The sequence below is a fragment of the Anastrepha ludens genome, chromosome X (assembly GCF_028408465.1).
Source record: "Anastrepha ludens isolate Willacy chromosome X, idAnaLude1.1, whole genome shotgun sequence".
Classification (NCBI taxonomy): domain Eukaryota; kingdom Metazoa; phylum Arthropoda; class Insecta; order Diptera; family Tephritidae; genus Anastrepha; species Anastrepha ludens.
In genome coordinates, this window is record NC_071503.1 from 6812296 (window position 1) to 6834841 (window position 22546).

Below are 22546 nucleotides of genomic sequence, written 5' to 3' on the forward strand. Positions count from 1 at the left end.
AATGGTAATCACGCGCCAACCCATTCGGCTACGGCAACAATGACTTAAGTAATGTTAATAAATGGGCTGAAAAATTACAATGAGCTATTTATAAAAAATACTTTCCTCTTGACCAATACGATAAAATTCAATATGAACAACTCTGAAATTCTTTATGTACATTGTACAAAAATTCTAGACCTCATATGCCACATAATCCCTATTATGTGATTCTGTCTTTACTTTTTCTAAAACCATAAAAATTAGAATACAACATACTAGTTCTTGCTGTAAGCTTCGATTTTAAAATACGTTATTGCTCTTCATTATACAAATGTATAATAAATATCAACTGATTGCCAGCTTCATAGACTTAAAATATTAAATAAATAACATGTATTAATATTTGATTAATTTTTCAGAATTCGAGCGGACTCATTATCCAGATGTATTTGCACGTGAAAGGCTTGCTGAAAAAATTGGTTTACCCGAGGCACGTATTCAGGTTTGTCTTTTCATTTTTATTTTGAAGTTTGGTTTCTACTTTTGAGTTATTGCTTTCTATCCCCATTATTATTTTATTATTGTACGATTAGCTCCGCAAGGGATTTTGTGGCTGTGAGCACCGTTTCAATGCAAACGCTATCGGTATCGTGAGATCCAGCTCAACTTTCTCTTAATTTGATCGTTAACATTTCCATGAATATAAGTCGGCTGATCCTTTGTAGAAACACTGAAGAGAGCTTTCTTCGCTTTCCTTAAGCTTCTTAGTTAAACTTTTCCTTCCCAATATGGTGATAGTGGCAGCGAAAATTTTCAAAACTCTCCAAATTATTCCTTCTTCTGACTATCCCATTCTTTTTATCATACATGTCACTGAGAAGTAATGCAGATTTTTCAAGATAGATAAGTAAGTTAGACTTTTTTTTATCATCTAAATTTTTTGGCTAATCTATCATCTGATTTTCCAATGAAAATTTATCTAATCTAATGTTAAGAACGTCTTTTTTAGCAGAATTCAACAAAAGTAAGTTAGTCCCTTTCCATAATTGTTTATGTTTAAGCACGGCGTAGTTTCCAGAGATGTCCCTGTGACCGGGAACCCATGCTGCGTGGCCGCATCAAAATCCTAATTATGAAATTTGTTTAATAATACGTTCACATATGCATTAATCACCTATAAATCCACCCGTTTACATATGGCAGATTACCTGCAAAATTTACAATCAGCTGTCAATACTGCTTTGAGAGGTTTTTCTTCATAGAAATTATTTTAGGGGAGTATTTCGGTGTTTTTGGTTTCTTTAATTATTATTAACGATATGAAGAAAATACAAGGAGAAGGAATAGCTAATTTAATTGCGCAATCAATTGGCTAAATAATAAACAGTTGGAGGAAATCCGTATGCGACGTTTTACTGAGGTTGCAAAAAATTATGGCAGCAATGGGTATGGGATATTTAATATTACATTTTAATATATAATAAATAATAAGAGGACAAAACGTTTCTGGACACACGCGTTTTTCTGTAAAATGAATCCCTAACTAATAATATTTAACAAAAAATTCATTAGAATTATGTTCACAGACCTGTTTTCTTTGCCGGCATCCATTACATTTAGTTTTTATTTTGCTGTTTCTCCTTACATTCGTAGTAATAATTATCGATAACACAGAAAACACAGGGTTGTATGTCGAGAAGTATCGTTATTACCTAGGATTATTTTACAATCTCAGATTTTGGGAGAGAAATTTTGTATGGGAAATCGCGCTTTTTAATTACGGATTTTGAGTTAAGCGCGAAAAAGTAGATCATCTACTTATATGTGAACGTATTATAACGCACATACGATTATTCGTAATATTTCATTCAACCGCTTCCGCCTGGCTGAGTGTCGTTAAGTGTTAAGTACGTCAAATTCAAGCGATTGAGATGAAAGTTGTATTTACATACATTTGCATATACTTGCTTGTCAAAAATCGAAAAGTAAGTAAACAATTGAAAGGGATATGAACTTAAGGGCGTATTGAATTAGCGCCCGGTCCTAAAAATTTTTGCAATTTGTGTCGTAATAAGTTCAACATCATTATGAACAGCAACAAAAGCAAACCAAAGTAAAATAAAAAATAATATAATAAAAAAAAAACAATAGAGCCATAACAATAATAAATTCTCAAGTGTCACCAATTTTTATTCTGGGGAAGCGTGTTTGAACTAGCCTTAGCGTAGACTTGTTATAACATACACACATATGTATATATAAATGGCAATATAGGTTTATTTCTGAACAATCTGGATTTACATACTATCCACAATGCTTAAAGAGGGAGAAATGGCAGATTACTATGAAAACCATTACTAAAAGGGTAAAAAATTTAATAGGAAAGTACGGGCGAATGTGTGTGCACATTTATGTATGGGCATTTGTTAGGTACATATTTAGCCATAACAATATTCAAATATGCTTGATTTGTATTTGCTTCTTCTGTTTTGTGGCTGTAGGGATAGATATCTCGTAAAGTATCGATTAAACAATTCGAAGATTATGTTCTCGTTGTCAAAATGACATTTCACAAAACAAATTTATTTATTTATTCATTGTTATACTTTATAAATTAATTTATATTTTATAATAAAATTAATTAATTTAAATAATAATATAAATGGGGCTGGGCTACTTAGGCAAGAAGTTTAGACGTCATGGATCTTATTATGTTTTGATAGGATATCATTTATAATTTCAATCGTATCTTCTTTGTTGCAGTCGAGTGTGTTTTCTAGATCTATGTGGTTTCGCGATTAAGGGCAATCCTCTATCATGTAGGTATATAATTGTCGCGTACACCCTTTTTGGGTGTTTGACCGAGCTCCTCCCCCTATTTGTGGTGTGCGTCTTAATGTTGTTCCACAAATGGAGGGACCTACAGTTTCAAGCCGAGGAGGAGCTTTTTCATGGCAGAAATACACTCGGAAGTTTGCCATTGCCTGTCGAGGGGCGACCGCTATTAGAAAAATGTTTTTCTTAATTTTGGTGTTTCACCGAGATTCGAACCTACATTCTCTCTGTGAATTCCGAATGGTAGTCACGCACCAACCCATTCGGGGTTGGGTAGAGCTTGCTGGATTATGGTGAACGAGTCACCCGCGTGTTCTCTCACAGCGTATGATGATGCCTCCCAAGAAGATCGGTGGGTATAGCAGATGATACGCGGTGATACACTATTCTTATACACCACACGTCGTTCTTTTTTTGGGTATTTACTGATGTGTCTATTGTTGGCTTATTTCCGGTAGTTTTGTTGGCATTGGTATTTATACTTGATAGATGCTGGGAGGTATATTGTACGCTTTAAAAGTGTTTGTGTTTTTTTTCCTGATTGGCTTCGCTATGTGATTCAGATGTCTATCCGTACGGCGTGATGCAGTGTTGAACTACACCTTCTACAAGTGACCGACATATTGTATTGGCGGTATCTATCCCTTTTTCCGGGTACAGATGTTTTTTAATAGATTATGGATTTGGTTAGCTTGCCTGTGATTTTTTTGGTGTGCTCGTTTCATAATAGACTTCTTGTGAACGTGAGTTCTAGGATTCTCATGCTTGTTTTCAGGTTGATATGCACGTTTCTGACGGTAATGTTGGGTTGGTCTGCAAATATGTAGTGCTTCTATTTTGTAGGCAGGTACTATTGCGCCTGTTTCTAATACCCACGAGTGGATTTTATTATCAAGCTGATTTAGGCTTATGCTAACTTCTTCTGTCGTCCCGAAGGCTAGGGCAAAAATATTGTCTATTCAAATATTGCTCATTTGTTAGTAGTTTTATCAAAGTGTTTGCCTAAAAGTTAAAGAGCAGTCCAAGAGGGGGAACCCTTGTGGAATGCCGTTTTCTATTTGTGTGGTATTTGATCGAAATCCATCTACATACTTTGAAAGTGATTCTTCTGTATGTGAGAAAGGAATGTACGAGCTTAAGGATGGTTTTTGGTACGCCTCATTCATTAAGTTCGTGTATAACTTTTGGTGCCAAGACTCTGTCGAGGGCTTTTTCAAGATCTTCCGAAACTATTACACTGTGTTTTTGATTGTTCATATTTGTTTTTACGTGTGAATCTAGCAAATGGCAATAGTGTGCACACCTTGTCCTAAGTTGTAAGCGTGTTGAATGATAATTATATTCTTCGGGTACTTAGTCAAGAGTCTCTTAGTAAAAATCTTGTCTAAGATTGGGTATATTCCGGTTTTGAGTATTTCACAGTAGAGTTAACACAGTCTGTGTTTTGATGCATTTCTTCCTATGTTGGACGCAATTTTATCATGTCCAGGCGAACTTTAGGGCTTTTGAGTGTCATATTAGTTCTAGTAGTGTTATTTCGTCCAAAGGGTAGCAGGTATTGGTGCTCCTGGTTCGTAGTTCTTCTAGATAAAATGCTTTTTCTCTTGGACTAGTTCCATGTTCAGTCAGTTTGATCTTATCTCACTCCAATGTTCTGCGAAATTGTTTGCTATTGATATCGGGTGGGATATTGCTTTTCCATTCTCAAAGATTCGAGGGAAAGTGGGGTACACTCATGAGTTATGTTTCTTCTCTTACAACATAGCGTTTTTGTGTCTAAGTCTGGACTAAGGTAGTTAAGAAAGTTTGTCCACGATTCTGGTTTTGCTTTCTTGCAAGCTCTTCTTACCTGAGCGCATGCCTTTTTGTAGTTTAGAATACGAGTAAAGTTTTTAATTTCTTTAAATTTCTTCCAGACTTTGTTTTTGGCGTGTATTAACCGGTTTATTTGTGCGTAAGACCAGACTGGGATGCTTTTTGTCTTAGCTGTTTGCTTGTTCGCATCGATTCGTTTGCAGATTTACGTATGATCCTCTTTATTTGCGCTGCTCTTTGTTGATGTTCCTAGATTCTTCGATCTGACGATATATGTGTTCAGTCTTTTGTTTGAAAATATCCCAAGCTGCTCTACTTGTATCTGCCAGTGAAATTTGCATGTCTTTTTGGGATTGTGTTATGGAAGATGATTGGAAAATGATCACTTGTAACAGTCTCCGGAAAACAGATCCATGTAAATGGTGTTGCTAGCTCAGCTGTCGCCATGTTGTTGTTGTTGTAGCAGTAACCTTGCCATGTCAGTGTAGTGTAATCACCGGTCGTCTTCGTCTAGCTCATCTAACGGTAGGCCTAGGAAACTAGCTGTTTCGACAGGTGGGGTCCAGAGGGAGAGGGGTGTGAGATAAGTGGTTTTGATGGGGCATGCGAAAATTTGGTTAGTGTCGTGCGCGGTGCCTTCACATGCCGGACATATGTTTAGTATGTCGGGGTCGATTCCTGATAAGTGGGAGTTTAACCTGATACAGTATCCAGAACGTAATTGTGCCAAGGTTACGCGGGTCTCTCGAGAAAGTTGGAACTCTTCGTCTGCGATGGGTGGTGGTTGGACTTCGATAACGGCATTCGCGGGTCGGGGGTTTAAGAAGATGGTAAGGGTCTCCCGGTTAATGTCGTTGATGGTCTGTCTGCACACTGTCCGATCCAGTAGCTATCTGTCTGTTTTGTCTTGGATCTCGTCCACATGCCTGAGAAGTGGCTCAGGCTCAAGTAGATGTCTACATGGGTGAGGCCTGTGGAACTGCTTGCTGAGCAGTTTGCTATGCTCATTCACGCAACATATTGGCCTCGTCGTGTTGGTGCTGTATCGGGGACATCACTGGTTCCAGGCGACCAGAGAGGCGCAGCATAGTTTAGAACCGGTGAGCCTATTGCCTTGAAAGTCGACAGCAACATTTCCTTGTTTTTTTTCTAAGTGCTGCCAGCAAGCGACTTGAGGACCTTATTGCGATTCTGTACTTTAGTCGCAATAGCGGTGGTATGCGCTGAGAAGGAGAGCAAGCTGTCAAAGGTAACTCCCAATACTCTGTGGTTGTTTACCGTCGGAAATGGTGTGTCATCGACTTTCACCTTAAGTTGCAGCTTGACTTCCTTTGTTCAGGTGGTGGTTCAGTCGTCGGCGTAGGAGACCAGAGAGACTCTTTCTGGGGATTTTCGAGATGTAAAAGTTAAAAAGCAAGGGTGAAAGGACACCACCCTGCGGAACTCCTTGCTTTATTTTCCTCCGTTGGGATGTTTTGTCTCGAAATATCACTCAGGTAGTTCGCGGTTCACCTCTTCAGCCCTGGCGGGAGTGTCGACTGAAAAATGTCATCTAGTATCGTGGCGTGGCTGACAGTATCGAAAGCCTTTTTTAGGTCCAAAGCTAGTGGCGGTTCTCTCGCAGTGACGATTTTGGTTAAGTCCGCGGTTTACCTGGGTGTTAATGACGGTGAGTGCCGTGGTGGTGCTATGCACTCTTCGTAAGACATGCTGGTGTGAGGCTGGGGTCAGGTGGTTCGTAAAGAGTGAGAGTATAAGGGTTTCAAGAGTCTTCACTACTTGGGAAAGGAGAGTTATCGGACCATAGGACTCCTGTTGGTTGGCGGGTTTCCCAGGTTTCAGTAGTAGGGCCACTCTCCCTAATTTCCACTTGTCAGGAATGATAGGCAAATTGAAAACCTTGGTGAGGTATTCTACCCCCAATGGACCCAGCTTTTTCAGCATCAGCATGTTTAGTCCGTCAGGATCAATGGCTTTATATGGTTTCATGTGGTTGATGGCCCCCTGAACCTCATCGCTGGAGAAAGCAAGGGCGCACTGTTGTATGTCACTTTGTGCAGCCGTCTGGTGGCATTACGTTTGGATCTGTCGGCCGGAGGATGCAGAATAAATAGCCGGCTAAAATAGCTCGCGCATATCTTCGAATCCGACAAAGTACAACCATTGAAGGTTATATTCACCTTGTCGTTGTGCTTCGTCGGGTTCGACAGGGACCTTACGGTGGACCAGAGCTTGCTCACACCAAAGGTGAAGTTGCAAGACTTCAGAAGCTGTCGCGATCGTCACGTCTACTGATGTCAGTATATTTCTTGTGTTGAGCAGTGTAGATGATCCATCATTTCATATAGCCTAGTTCCGATTGTTTGCAAACTGGTCCGACCTTACCGACTATAATATGATGATGATCTGAGTTTATTTCAGGAATGTCGATAAGTATATTTTCTGTCATGTTCACGTCGGTTTCTTTGTATATGTTCGTAAGATATAGGTCTTTGGCTTCGTGAATTTTAATACAGGGTGGGCCATTTAGCGTTTGCTTTTTGAACCACCTATTTTTTTGAGAATGGTAACACAAATGACATGTCAAATGTGTTCATAATTTACTTAAAGGCTTGACATTTACGAAATGGGACGCTATGCGCTTGAAAAAAATTCTGAAATATTGAAAACCTATTTCCATAGTGGTGAGTCTTCTTCTTCTTTTCTGATTTTCACAACGGTGGCTACGTCAATAAGCAAAATTGTCGGATTTGGGGCTCAGAAAATCCACACGTTACTGTAAAGAACCAAATGCATCCACAACGAGTCACTGTTTGGTGCGGTTTTTGGTCTGGGGGCATCATCGGGCCATTTTTTTGAAAATGAGCGAGGAGCCGCGGTTACAGTAAATGACGAGCGTTACCATGACATGCTCAACGAGTTGTTTCCAAAAATTAAAGAGGATGACATGGAGGACATTTGGTTTCAACAGGACGGTGCAACTTGTCGCACTGCCAAAGTTACACTCTTTTGCACACTTTTAGCTACAGTTTTTGAAAACCGAATAATCAGCCGAAATTCCGATATCAATTGGCTGCCTCGGAGCTGTGATTTAAGCCCGTTGGACTATTTTTTGTGGCGAGCCGTTAAGGACAAATGCTATGCGAGCCATCCAGAGACGATTGATGCTTTAAGAAACGAAATCGAAGTTGCCATTCATGAAATTCGAGCCCAAACAATCGAAAATGTGCTTAAAAATTGGGTTGATCGAATGGCCTACTGCAAAGCCAGTCGTGAAGGTCATTTGAACGATATTATTTTTTATTCATAAATGACAATGTTCAATTTTCAAAATAAAAAAAAAGTTTGAAAAAATATTGCTTAGTTTTTTTTTTTTATAGCGGATACAAAAAGCAAATTTTACATGGCCCACCCTATAGTTTGATGTAGCAGTTCGTTGGTGGAGGTTAAGTAAAGGGTTTTTCAATAAGGGCGGGTAGATGTTGAAATGGAATAAAATGGTGTTTGCTGTGTGGCACTTAGCACCGTCCTGCTGGAACCACATGTCGTCTAGGTCCATATGGTTCAATATGGGCCATAAGAAATTGAAAGGGCCACCACGTCTACCGAAAAATGGGCGCAATGCGCGCAGCGTTTGCGTTAATGAACACTCATTTTGATAATAAAGTTTTATCATTTGAACGTGCTGTTCAATCGTGTAACTTGCCATGATGATTTGGCATAAACAACTGAATAATAAACAAAAGGTTTGACAGATGTCACCAAAACAAAATGGCTGCCACAGGACGCCAAAATCGACCCGCACCAATTGAAAAACTTTTGCGTTAATGAACACTCATTTTGATAATAAAGTTTTATCATTTGAACGTGCTGTTCAATGGTGTAACTTGCCATGATGATTTGGCATACACAACTGAATAATAAACAAAAGGTTTGACAGATGTCTCCAAAACAAAATGGCTGCCACAGGACGCCAAAATCGACCCGCGCCAATTGAAAAACGTTTTAGTTTGATGCATTTATCGTGTTTTTAATGAAGATTAAAACACCTGAATTTGCGTAGTTGTACTTTTTGTTGTGCTGAAATATTTTGTCTTTTAGAAGGTATTTTTGTTTACTACATGCGTTTCTTGAAGAAAAATGACTTCAGGGACATATTTTGCTACAAGATATCCTAAACCGAATTTGTTTTTTATAAATCCTTGGATATTTTACTGGAGTATAGTTATGTGTATACAAAAGCTCATATGTTTGTTCTATCTATGTGTGTTTAGTGTTTATTTGGTTGTGCTTTTAATGTTTTTCTAAATGGGTTTGGAGATATGGTTACTTCTTATTGTGGGAATTTACTGATTAGCCCTGTGCACGGGGACATGTCCACGTCGTTTTTGCTATTTTTGGGATTATGTTTTTTATATGTGTTTGTTCGTGTTTTGTCTGCTTCTTCTGGGATGTTGTTCTTAACTGTTACTGTTTTTTATTGTGGTTGTGTGTTGTTGAATTTCTTACGTGTTGTAATATTTGATGATGTAAATTTTGTTTAAGTATGCTGATGTTAGTTTCGTATAATTGTTTTCTCTTTCTTATGTACTTTGGCTTGTTTGTATTGTAGTTATCGCGTTTTTAACTATTTGTGATAATTTTGGTTTGTTTGTGTTTTTATTGAAGGGCTCGATTTGATACATAGTCGGATTGTTGTTATCGGTTTTCCAGGCTTCTCGTATTGTGAATCTCTTTTCGAGCCTTATTTTATTTACTGACTTGAGTTTAAGAAAACTTGGGCATGTGGGGTCGTCTGAACGGTAACATATCTCGATGTTTTTGTATGTGTTCTTCGTATGACCATGTTTCTTGTAGTTTTTGCATCTCATAGGGTTCGGACTGTACTCTTGTACAGGGTGAGTCATGTTTTATGTATGTAAACGCTGAATAACTATGTCATGTACCAACCGATCGACTTCAACATACATGTTTTCGATACATCAATTCAGTACGAGTTCAACCATGGATAGCTTTACACCGAAACAAGGCGCTAAAATAGTGGCGCTATACATCGAAAATAGTCGCCTTATTGTTCTAAATCAACGCGCATATCGCAAAAATTATCGCGGCAAACAGGCACCGTTGACAATACTATTCGTCGTTTGGTGTCAATATGCCGTTCATCAACGACCAAGACGTTCCAATGAACTTGTTGAAGCAGTGAGGGAGAGCTCTGCTCAGGAGCCAACAGTGTCGTATCGTCGTCACGCTCAACATTTTGGCGTCAGAGAAACCACATTGAGGCGCATTTTAAAGGATGATTTAAATTTGTTTCCGTATAAAGTGCAATTGACACAAAGAATATTGCCGACAGACCATTCACGTCGCTTGGATTACGGTCAAAAATTCGCTCGAATGGTCGACACTGACCCCAATTTTTGGATGCAAACTTTAATGACTGACGAGGCACATTTTAACATCTCTGGCAGCTGAATAAACCAAATTGCCTTATTTGGGGAATTGAGAATCCATACGAGATCCATGAAACGCCATTGCATGACCGGAAAGCAACTGTTTTGGCCGTCATTTGCAGCAAAACCATCATTGGACCATATTTCTACCGAGAAAACGAAACGGTCGATGGAAAGCGATATCGTTGGATGTTGGCTCATTATATCTGCTTGCAAATGCGTGAGAAAGGTTTAGACGGTTACCGGTTTCGACAAGACGGTGCACCATGCCACACTGCGAATGGAACAATTGAATTTCTGCAACGAAAATTCCCGGGACGTCTAGTGTCAAAAACAGGCGATATCGAATGGTCTCCCAGATCACCTGACTTAAGCCCCTCGGACTTCTTTTTATGGGGTTATCTGAAAAGTAAGGTTTACGCCAACAAGCCGCCGACTATTGGCCAGCTTAAGCCAAACATTCGTACCGAAATCGACGCTATATTACCCGAAATGCTTGACAAGCGCACAAGAAGGATCGCAGTTTGTGATTGCTAATAAAGGTGACCACTTGACTGATATTGTATTCAAAATATAGTTTTAATAAATTGTAAATAACCAAACCAAATAAAAATACCTCACTTATACAAATCAGTTGTTTTTGTTTTCAAAGTTATTCAATGTTTTCATACCGACACAAAAGATGGCGCACCCTGTACATTAACGTGACTATTGCTGCTCCAATGTAGATTATTTTCCCGTCAACTCTTTTCGGGAGCTTTCTAATTTCGATGACTTTTTCCTGCCCTAAACCTTCGGATGCGATGTTTCTTAGGAAGATGCGGCCTTGGGTTGAGTTGAGTGTTTTATACGTGGTGATTTTCACAGGAACTAAACGCGACCCATGTGGGATCGCTACCGAGAGCTAAGAAAGGAAGACAGACGTATTATCTGACAGAAGAGACAAGAGGCCGACATACTTGTGTACGAGGAGCTTGAGATGCTGGCCAATAGGAACAACGCCCGAAAATTCTACCAGAAAGTTCGGCAGCTTACAAAAGCTTTCAAGACCCGGGCGTTTTCCTGTAAGAACAACGACGACTGACATCCAGAGCATACTTAAATTATGTCAGAGAAGATCCCGATACCCCAATCGTTGACGACGAAATTGTCGTTCCACTACCCGACCATGACGAGGTGAGAATAGCGATAATACGGATAAAGAACAACAAAGCCGCAAGCGCCGACGGACTGCCGCCTGAGCTATTCAAACATGGTGGCGAGGAGCTGGTAAGGTGCATGCATCGGCTTCTATGCAAAAGATGGCCGACGCAAAATATACCGATTGGAATTTAAGTGTGCTCTGCCCAAACCATATGAAGGGCAATCCTGCAATCTGCGCCAATTACCGCGGGATTAGTCTTCTAAATATCGCATGAAAAGTTCTAGCGAGCGAATTGTGTGAAAGGCTGCACCCCACCGTCAACCAACTGATTGGACCTTATCAGTGTGGCTTTAGACTTGGAAAGTCTACCGTCGACCAAATATTTACAATACGCCAAATCTTGGAAAATACCCATGAAAGGAGAATCGACACACACCTACATTTTCGTCGATTTCAAAGCTGTATTCGACAGTACGAAAAGGAGTTAACTGCATGCCGCGATGTCTTAATTTGGTATCCCCACAAAACTAATACGGCTTTGCAAGATGACGTTGCTCAACACAAGCAGCGCCGTCAGAATTGGGAAGGACCTGTCCGAGCCGTTTGATACCAAGCGAGGTTTCAGACAGGGTGACTCGCTGTCGTGTGACTTTTTTAGCCTGATGTTGGAGAGCATCGTATGAGCCGCAGAACTTAATCGCTGAAGCACAATTTTTTATAAGAGCGTATAATTGTTGGCGTATGCCGATGATATTGACATCATTAGTTCTGCCTTCTCCAAACTGGATAAAGAGGCAAAGTGAATAGGAATAGCATTAAGACCGATAACAAAGTCAACCTTGAAATTCAACGTAGAATCTCTCTTGCCAACAAGTGCTACTTTGGATTAAGTAGGGAACTGAGCAGTAAAGTCCTCTCTCGACGAACAAAACGAACACTGTGCAAGGCTCTCATCATGCTCGTCCTAACATATGGCGCAGAAGCTTGGACGATGACAACATCCGAAGAAGCGACTCTTGGAGTGATTGAGAGAAAGATTCTGCGCAAGATTTTTGGACCATTGCGCGTTAGCAACGGCGAATATCGCAGGCTATGGAACGATGAGCTATATGAGCTTTACGACGACATAGACATAGCGCACCGAAAAAAGATCCAGCGGCTGGGTCATGTCGTCCGAATGGATACAAACGCTCCGGCTTTGAAAGTATTCGATGCGGTACCAACTGGTGGTAGCAGAGGAAGAGGAAGGCCTCCTCTGCGTTGGAAAGATCAGGTGGAGAAGGACTTGGCCTCACTTGGTGTGTCCAACTAGCGTTGGTTAGCGCGAAAAAGAAACGATTGGCGCGCTTCATTAAACTCGGTCAAAATCGCGTAAGCGGCTATCGTGTCAATTAAGAAGAAGATGAAATCAATGTATGCAGATTTTATAAATTTTTCTGGTTTAATTAACAGGTTGCTGGATCTTAATTCAGTTACCACGGTGTATTCGGTACTTTTATATCTTAAACCCTTTCTATGTGGAATACATTGTAAAACGATAGAGGTTGTCGGAAAGGTTCGCGTAGGGATCTAAGTTCTTGAGCCTGTTTCTTGCGGGGTGTTTGGCCCCCTTCTTATTTTTTTCACTGTTCTTTCACTTCTAATTTTTTGTTTCAAGTATTTGAGTATGAGTAAAATACAGACTGTCTTATTAAGTCTCTTTATTTTTTTTCCAAATTCACTATCCCACTTTCCGTATGTATATAAATACGTCTTTACGCGGCAATTGCCTGAACTGAACTAACAAAAAACTAAATTATGTAGCTTTTTTTTGTTTGCTCCGTTCAGTTGTAAGTTACGGGGGGTTAACAATGGACAACAAAGACAAATTTTGGTAAATTTTACGACTTTTCTTTGATAGAAGCAAAATGCAAATCAGCCGCTGAAATTATGGATGGTGTTTATGGTACCGATACTGTAACAGCTATGTAATTATGTGAAATTTTGGTTTCGCCGATTCCGTTCAGGAATTTTTAATGTTAAAGAAAATGTCGATAATGTCGAAAATTGATGATTTGATGACATAAGTCCTTCCATCCGTCCGTCTGTCTGTGGGTAAAAATTAATATATTTATTTCAATCAAACGCAAGTAAAATTTGGAGAAATGTGCGGTGCAACGCCTATTCTTGGACAAATGCGTGTATCTCAATAACGACTTAATACAACTCGACCAAACTTGGTATAAATATTGTTCCCCTCATTTGAATCCGACATGAATATTATTTAGATCGGATAAAAACCCGGGGCTTGTAAACGTTCCACCGATAGTCGGTTCTACGCTACCGGAACGACACGGATTTACTATAGATCCGGCCAAGGACTGTCACTCCAGCAGCACACTCCGTACATGTATGGGGGATGTTTTTGCCTCTACAACTACAAAAATAACAGCGAGTCCTGCAATTTCTTGCAAGTACTTGTACAGGGAACATAGAAATCAATGATCTCTTGCAATGTACCACATACTCTTATACACCACAAAAGCATTGTGTTACACAAATTAATGGAAAAGTAAATAAAAGCATTGTGGTTCAATAAACTCAAATAAACCCCATTGTTTTTGTTTAAACAGTATAAACTAGTCCCCAGTCATCGCCTAAGTTGGTTTGACAGTCCTTCGCCGAATATAAATTCGGGACGCTCAGGTAACCTAGAACCGAGGTTGAAACTTTTCTCCAGCCATGAAAATCACTATATCTTCAATTTTTGACGCATTGTATCCGATGAGCTCATACGGAAGCAGGAATTATAATTTGGAATGTTGAATCATCAGTAATTCCTTCTAGCAAAGTTTTCAATGTATCTCTTAGTAGCTCAAGTCCATGTAGCTTAACTTATTCTCGCGCACAGTACATTCCCTGACTTTCTCTTTTAAATTTCATTATTTTGCAGTGTTGGTACACTTTGCCCGATCTTAACGAATTTATCTATTGAATGCAATATCCATTTCGTGTGATATGAAGTTCGGTTATTTAGATATCACAACTGCATAAAACTTCGCTGCTGATCCAATTGCTGTTAGGGTTGTTTTATTATTCTTCTCTTTGGTTCAACTCTTAAAACTTTAAGCCTTTCTTTCCTCTGATCAGCACACTCTTAAGATCTCCGTTGAGGGGTGACGACTCCTATAAGTTCATTATTGCCCGAACGTTCTTTGTTTTTCCAATTTGATCGAACTGGCTGCTTGCTGTTCATCGGCGAGTACTCGTACGATGAGTTAAATTTTAAAGTGGGCGAGTCATGATTACTGACTTACTCTCTTTATCTCAAACCCCTAATGGAATTGGTGTTTAAATTCTCCATTTCAAGTGAATGCAATATTTAAAAAAATTTGTTATTCGTTTTGAAAAATATATATCGATTGGTAGCTGTTAAGTAGCGGAAGGAATCAATTCTAGAAGCTAATATTTAAAGTATTATAGTTAGGTTTAACACAAAGCAATGACAAGCAAAGTCCACAAAAAATATGCGTGAGCTTTAAAGCTAGTAAGCTCGTATACAAAAATATTGGTGTCGCAAAGCTACCAATTAGGGGAGGGTGCTCAATTGTTTATTAAGTATTAGGTTGGGGAATAAGCTCGTAGCGTTTTTATCGAAGACTTTTATTAAACAATAAACATTAATTATATCAATAAGCTAATCAATTATATATTCGTCGTTGCTGTTTACAACCTTTTCGCACCTCTCGTCTAATTTGTTGATGCCGTTTCGCCAAAAATCGCCTGGTCTAGTGTCAAAGAAGTTGTTGAGCCAGTTTCTAAGGACCTCTTTCTTATCGAAGGTAACGCCATTCATATGGTTTGACAGGGAGCGAAAAAAATGGTAATCGGTCGGGGCAAGGTCCAGAGAATATGGCGGATGCTGAAGGGCCTCTCATTCCCGCTCTTGGAGTGCGCCTTTGACGACTTGTGTAACATGGAGCCTGGTGTTGACGTGAAGAAGTATGGTTTAACCATGTCGATCAGTCCTTTTCAATCGAATACGCTCATTCACGCGGTGTAGCTAGCCAACGTAGAGCTGCTTGTTGGCCGTGGCAGTCCTTTCGAACATTTTCCAGTGCACCATGTCTCAGTCCCACCAAACAAATGTCATGAGTTTCTTTGGATAATTATCCGGCTTTACTCTCGACCTTGGCGAATTTTCTGGATGCACCCACTCCTTTTTTTGCTTGATATTTATATAATATGTAGGCGGCCGCCGTGGCCGAATGGGTTGGTGCGTGATTATCATCCGGAATTTAGAGAGAGACGTCGGTTCGAATCTCGGTGAAAGATCAAGATTTAAGAAAAAGTTTTTTCTAATAGTGGTCGCCCCTCGGCAGGCAATGGTAAACCTCCGAGTGTATTTATGCCATGGAAAAGCTCCTTGTAAAAAATATCTGCCGTTCGGAGTCGGCTTGAAACTGTAGGTCCCTCCATTTGTGGAACAACATCAAGCCGCACGCCACAAATAGAAGGAGGAGCTCGGCCAAACACCCAAAAAGGCTGTACGCGCCAATTATATATATATATATATATATAAATATATATATAGGCATCATCTCTAATCTCCCGTGACGAATCGGTACAAAAAGCGCTGTTTATGACCTCGTGTTGTTCGACGGCTTGCGAGATGCTGATAAAATCCTTTGAATGAAGGTCATTGAGAATCTTTTTATGTGTTCAGTTCATTTTTTCCGCCAACTCACGACTGGTTTTGCGACCGCTCTCCTTCAAAAGTGATTTGAAACGTTCTTCATCAAATTCAGAAGGCCTTTCCCTGCAGGACATGTCATTGACGTCAACATCATAATTTTTGAACTTTGCAAACCCTTTCCGTGCTGTCGGCTCGCCTATGACACCTTCTACAAATCATTGTGAAGTAGTTACTCCAGAATAGTTCATATGTTTGCAGAAGATATATATGTATGTTTATACTTCAAGGAGAAGAGAATATAAGCAAATTAAACAACTTAATTTATATACTGTTTTATCGTATTGCAACCAATTAGTTTATATTTTTACCATAGCTAATAAATTTTAAGCTAGAGTATGTACTTTTACATAAATAAAGTGCATGTATGTGTATATTTTGAATATGAACCAAATCAAAGCTTACATACTATGTTAAGTATAACAGTCTGTGTCAGAAGAAAAGAACCGGGTTTTTTCTTGTAACTTCAAGATATATTCCGTTCTGTCTTACGCCGCGGCTGCAAAAGTGATTTAAAAGTCAAAAAAGTTTGTTGTGATGTGGAATCAGCGGTATACGGTGTACTAACTGTTGATAACTTTTCCGAGCGCGGCATCAAGTTCGCAAAATCTAGACCTATTTGTCGACGAGCTACGCAAAACAGCTGGTTCAAAGCATGAAGAAGATGCCAGGCTATACTCGAAAACGAAGAACACTACACGGCTTATTGAGTAATTGCGACTCGTAGTTTTGTACATATCAGGTCAGTCCATAAGTTGGTGCGTATTTTACTCATAATTTTACTTTTGTACGACTTTTGCATACAAAAAATTATTCGCGGAATAAAACGGAACTATTTGTATTTTCCTTGATATATTGTGCATTCAACAACTGATTTTAATCCCGGACAGAAGCACGTGTTGTTAAAAAATAAAATGGAATCTTCGAACGCGTATAGGAGGCATATTTCGTAATTTTTTTATAAAAGTGGTAAAACTGCAACAACTGCTGCTGCAGAAATAAACACTGTTCACGGAGAGGATACCGTAAGTGTAAGGACTGCGCAAAAGTGGTTTTCAAAATTCCGAAGTGGTAACTGCGACGTGGAGGATGCCTAGCGCGCTGGTCGTCCTGAAGTCTTTAACTCCGACGCCTTGCTCGAACTCGTGGAAGCTGAGCCAAATTTGACAGTCGATATGATAGCTGAGAGTGAGAATGTGTGTTCTTTGCTGCTGCAACGGCTTGAAAATGAAAGTTTTTTAACCGTATCGTTACTGGTGATGAAAAATTGGTCCTTTACAATAGTCCTGTTCGCAAATGCCAATGGTTAGATGAAGATGAAACATCAGAACCGGCCCCTAGAGATGGCCTTCGCCCCAAGAAGATTCTCCTGTCTATTTGGTTTGATATGACCGGTATTGTTTATTATGAACTTCTGGAACCAAACCAGACGACAACTTCTGATTATTATTCCCATCAGCTATCAAACTTGAATGAAACACTTAAAAAAAATCGATTGTCTTTAGTGAATAGACGCAAAGTTTTGTTTCACCACGACAACACAAGACCTCATACCGCAAGGCAAACATTGGGCAAGCAGAACGAGCTCGGATGGGAGCTAATGCCGCATCCACCATACTCTCCAGATATTGCACCTTGTGACTATCACTTTTTCCGTGGACTTCAATCCCATATGAGTGACAAGAACTACTCCTCAAAAGAAGATATAAAAAGAGATATCGAAGCGTATTTTGGTTCCAAGGACAAAAAATGTTTTGAGCAGGGAATTAAAAATTTGCCTAAACGTTGGGAAGACATTGTAAATAATGAAGGAAAATATATTATTGATTAATAAATACTTTAAACATCTTTTTTATTAAATTTGGAACTTATGGACTGACCTGATACTTTCATCATATAAAAAAAAATTGTAAATATATATAACATATTTGATACTTCATGAATATCCACCAAAAGCCAATGTGTGGTGCGGCGTTCACGCGGAAGAAGTGATTGAGCCATATTTTTTGAGGACGTCGTAGGCAATAAGGTCTCTGTTACTGACGAAAGCTACAGGGTTATGATAAACGACCTCTCACCGCCTAAATTGGATGAACGGGGCTTAGTCAACATGTGGTTTCTATTAGACAGTGCCACCGCACACACAGCACGGTTCACAATGTATATTGTGAAGGAAAGATTTCCTGGATGCGTCACCCGATTTCTGTGGGACAGCTGCGGACTTACGCTAAGAAGCTTCAGACAAAACTCGCTCTCGTGATTGTTTGAAAGCATTCTTTAGTTTATGCGAAGAAGAGGAAAGAAGGACGCCAATTTTCTCGGTGAATTCTTTTTTGCATAGAAGAGAAATGCGCAGTTTGGAAAACTAGAATGATCAAAGGTGGTGTCAATGTAAGCGTTACCAAAAAATACCGAATAGCCATCAAACTTGCAAAATGGCATATCATTGCTTCACAGGTGTTGGCAAAATATGAAGTTAAATATTTCATAACATGAATTGTTACCTTCATTCAACTGGCTGTCTCCATCAGTAATTTCATTGAAATTGACCATGAAAAAACATCAAAAATTTCGTGTCGAGACGTTAAGTTATTAACAAAATTGGACGATTAATTTTGCATTTGTAAATACAGTATATCCCATAAATAAGTTTCCGCCCAGCAAAATTATGTTCAAAGTAGTACATTTTTTTTTTATAAATGAAAATATTCAAATTTGTTTGCATAAATTAATAATATAAAAATTATTAAATACAAGAGTGTAAAAAAACTCAATTTACCTCTAAATATGTGATTAAATCTTATACATTTAATTTCCCAAAGAGTTACAATAGGGAGAATATTGGATAGTCTCGACGCGATCGGTAACATTGCATACTTCATTATAAAAAAGTTGCCATTGACGGAACTTGTTTATAATGAGCCCACCTTCCCCTGGACGGATGAAGTGTCCAGAGGAGGCTTAGCAAAACACAGTATCAGCATAAAAAAGCTCCTCATAAAAAACCATCCGCCGGAAACGGCTCAAAACTGTTGGTCCTTCCATTTGTGGAACAACAACAAGACGCGCGCTACAGATAGGAGGAGGATATCGGCCAAACACCTAGCAGAATTGTACGTGCCAATTATTTATTTCTTTTTAACAAAATAGTTGCATATTGACGAAGCTGCACAACTTCGAGATCGGTTTTAAATTTAACAAATAATTCACAAAATAAAATCTTGGATTAAGTGAAATAATTTCTTGTTTCAATATTAGACTTGGCAATTTCCGCTAATAACTTCTATTTGTACAATTTTTTACATTCAAATATTATTTAAAATTTATTTTTTAAACCGTTCGCAGTTTGTTTCCATTTAAGTAAATACTTTTTTGCTACCACTTTTATCAAAAAAGCATTTAATTTGTTCCACTTTATTCACCTTCTTAAATACAACCTTTTGTAAGGGAGTGTCAAAAATCGAATGTCCTTAGTGAGCAAACCTTTAATAATTGAATCATGGCAAATGTGTAAGCAGTAAGCAAACTTCATTCATATATTTTTCCTCATTTTTGCATCAGTCAAAGTAAACAAACGCCGTAGCCGAATGGGTTGGTGCGTGACTACCATTCGGAATTCATAGAGAGAACGTCGGTTCGAATCTCGGTGAAAGCAAAATTAATAAAAACATTTTTCTAATAGCGGTCGTCCATCAACAGGCAATGGCAAAACACCGAGTGTATTTCTGCCATGAAAAAAGTCTCCTCATAAACATATCATAAAACAAAATAAAATAAATGTATAAAAAAATTTTTTTTTTGTGGTTCGAACCAAGGATTTTGGATCGGAAGCTCACATTGCTAGCCGCTCGGCTATTGCGCTATGCTGCCGGCGCTGGCCTAAAAGTTATTTTGTTCGTCGCTACGTTTATATGAAACTGGCACTGAAACGAATCCATATGTATGAAAGGGAACCCAGCAAAACCTGCGTGCCCGAAACTCTAACACAATTACACTTTTTTATTTGTTACAAACACATATGCACGCAGGTTTTGCTGGGGCGTCACCGAAACTCTAACACAATCGACTTTTTTTTGATTCTCCGTCACCTTTGGAAAATGTGTAAGCAGTAACCAAACTTCATTCATATATTTTTTCTCATTTTTGCATCAATAGAAAAAAAAAACAGAAAAACGGCAAGTGGCTGCCAAAGCAATAAGTCAAAAAGATATCTTTTCTCTCTTTTTGATATCAAAGAAGGTCGAGAATCAAATTGTCAACCTTTGGCAAATGTGTAAGCAGTAAGCAAACTTCATTCAAATATTTTTCCTCATTTTTGCATCAGTCAAAGTAAACAAGCGCCGTAGCCGAATGGGTTGGAGCGTGACTACTATTCAGAATTGACACAGAGAACGTCAGTTCGAATCTCGGTGAAAGCAAAATTAATAAAAACATTTTTCTAATAGCGGTCGCCCATCAGCAGGCAACGGCAAAACAACCGAGTGTATTTCTGCCATGAAAAAATTCTCCTTATAAACATATCATAAAACAAAATAAAAAAAATGTATAAAAAAATTTTTTTTTGTGATTCGAACCAAGGATTTTGGATCGGAAGCCCACATTGCTAGCCGCTAGGCTATCGCGCTGTGCTGCCGGCGCTGGCCTAAAAGTTATTTTGTTCGTCGCTACGTTTATATGAAACTGGCACTGGCAAACGAATCCATATGTATGAAAGGGATAAAAAATCACACGTACACAAAATTTTTGGCACGATTTTCCCAACGCTTTTAACAACGTGATTGTAAAGGGGCGTGGTTAGTGATAGTTTAACGACCACGCGTGGCGGTTACGTGAAGGGTAACCTGACCGCCACTCTTCTTGCTGGGTTTCTGGACGGATATTAGGATGATACCCAGCAAAACCTGCGTGCCCGAAACTCTAACACAATTACACTTTTTTGTTTGTTACAAACACATATGCACGCAGGTTTTGCTGGGGCGTGACCGAAACTCTAACACAATCGACTTTTTTTTTATTCTCCGTCACCTTTGGAAAATGTGTAAGCAGTAAGCAAACTTCATTCATATATTTTTTCTCATTTTTGCATCAGTCAAAGTAGGCAAACGCCGTAGCCGAATGGGTTGTTGCGCGACTACTATTCAGAATTCATAGAGAAAACGTCAGTTCGAATCTCGGTGGAAGCAAAATTAATAAAAACATTTTTCTAATAGCGGTCGCCCATCAGCAGGCAATGGCAAAACACCGAGTGTATTTCTGCTGTGAAAAAATTCTCCTCATAAACATATCATAAAACAAAATAAAATAAATGCATAAAAAATTTTTTTTTTTTGTGATTCGAACCAAGGATTTTGGATCGGAAGCCCACATTGATAGCCGCTAGGCTATCGCGCTGTGCTGCCGCCGTTGGCCTAAAACTTATTTTGTTCGTCGCTACGTTTATAAGAAACTGGCACTGAAACGAATCCATATGTATGAAAGGGATAGAAAATCACACATACACAAAGTTTTTGGCACGATTTTCCCAACGCTCTTAACAACGTGATTGTAAAGAGGTGTGGTTAGTGATCGATTAACGGTCACGCGTGCCGGTTACGTGATCGGTAACGTGACTGGCACTCTTCTTGCTGGGAAAATACTTGTAAATGTTTTGGAATTTTTGTCAAAAGTGCTCAGCTGTGTCTTGTAGGGTTTCTGGACTGATATTAGAATGATATTTTCTCATCAATATAATTTGGATTTGATGAAAGAGATTAAAGACATATGTACAATACATACTTTCTGTTTTGATTGATTTATATAAAAATCAGGTCATATTTAGTATGAACTATTTTATACCGAAAAGAAATTTCCATTTATGAAATACAAAAAAAAAAAACAGTATTTTAAAGAAATTTTAATTAAAATAAACTCAACAATTTTACCAAACTTTTCTGGTTTGAATTGTAAAAAAAATATGTGGAAGAAAAAAAAATATGTCTTCGGGACTTGAACCTGAATTAAATACGTGCCAAAAAACAAAACGAATAATTCCGCCGACTTTAGCTGCTGCACCACAAATTAACTGCCGCACGGCCTTCTTAATCGCAAATTTATTCGCTTCGCTGTGGGCATGAAATAAGTCGATTTCCTTAGTAGTGTGCCGAAAAATCTTATAAACTTCCTCAGTAGTTTGGTAAACGCAGAAAAAATCTGAATTCCCGTCCTAGCGTGGTAGGTAAATATAGAAACCCTCCACTCGCGTCACTCGCGTGGTAAATATCTGCAATTCCCCACTCGGGAGGAAAGTTGAATTTGAAATAACCTTAGTATGAATCTACAAATTAGAACTCGAAAAAAGCTCATTTAACATTTGCTCCTTCTCATTGCATTAACATTCTCTGACTATACTAATTAACTATTTACCTACTATCAGATAACATCAAATAATTATTTCGAAATTTTCTGCTGGTATTGAAATGTCCGACACAGAATTTTTTTATAAGCTCCTTATGAAGTTTTCTGCGACTTACTGTATGCTCAAGCGCGCACTTGACGCACAGCAGCTGCGGTTGTCGAGCATTTAGAAGACATATTTTCATACATGTA

The 22546-nt window shown here is 38.8% G+C and overlaps 1 protein-coding gene across 1 annotated transcript in view; it reads left to right on the forward strand.

Moving 5' to 3' along the window:
- Nucleotides 1–22546, forward strand: part of LOC128869707 (uncharacterized) — a 179993-nt gene that overhangs the window by 13927 nt on the left and 143520 nt on the right. Inside the window, exon 3 of the mRNA XM_054112314.1 lies at nucleotides 402–484. Within this exon, the coding sequence (XP_053968289.1) occupies nucleotides 402–484 (83 nt within the window). The remainder of the gene's footprint in view (nucleotides 1–401; nucleotides 485–22546) is intronic.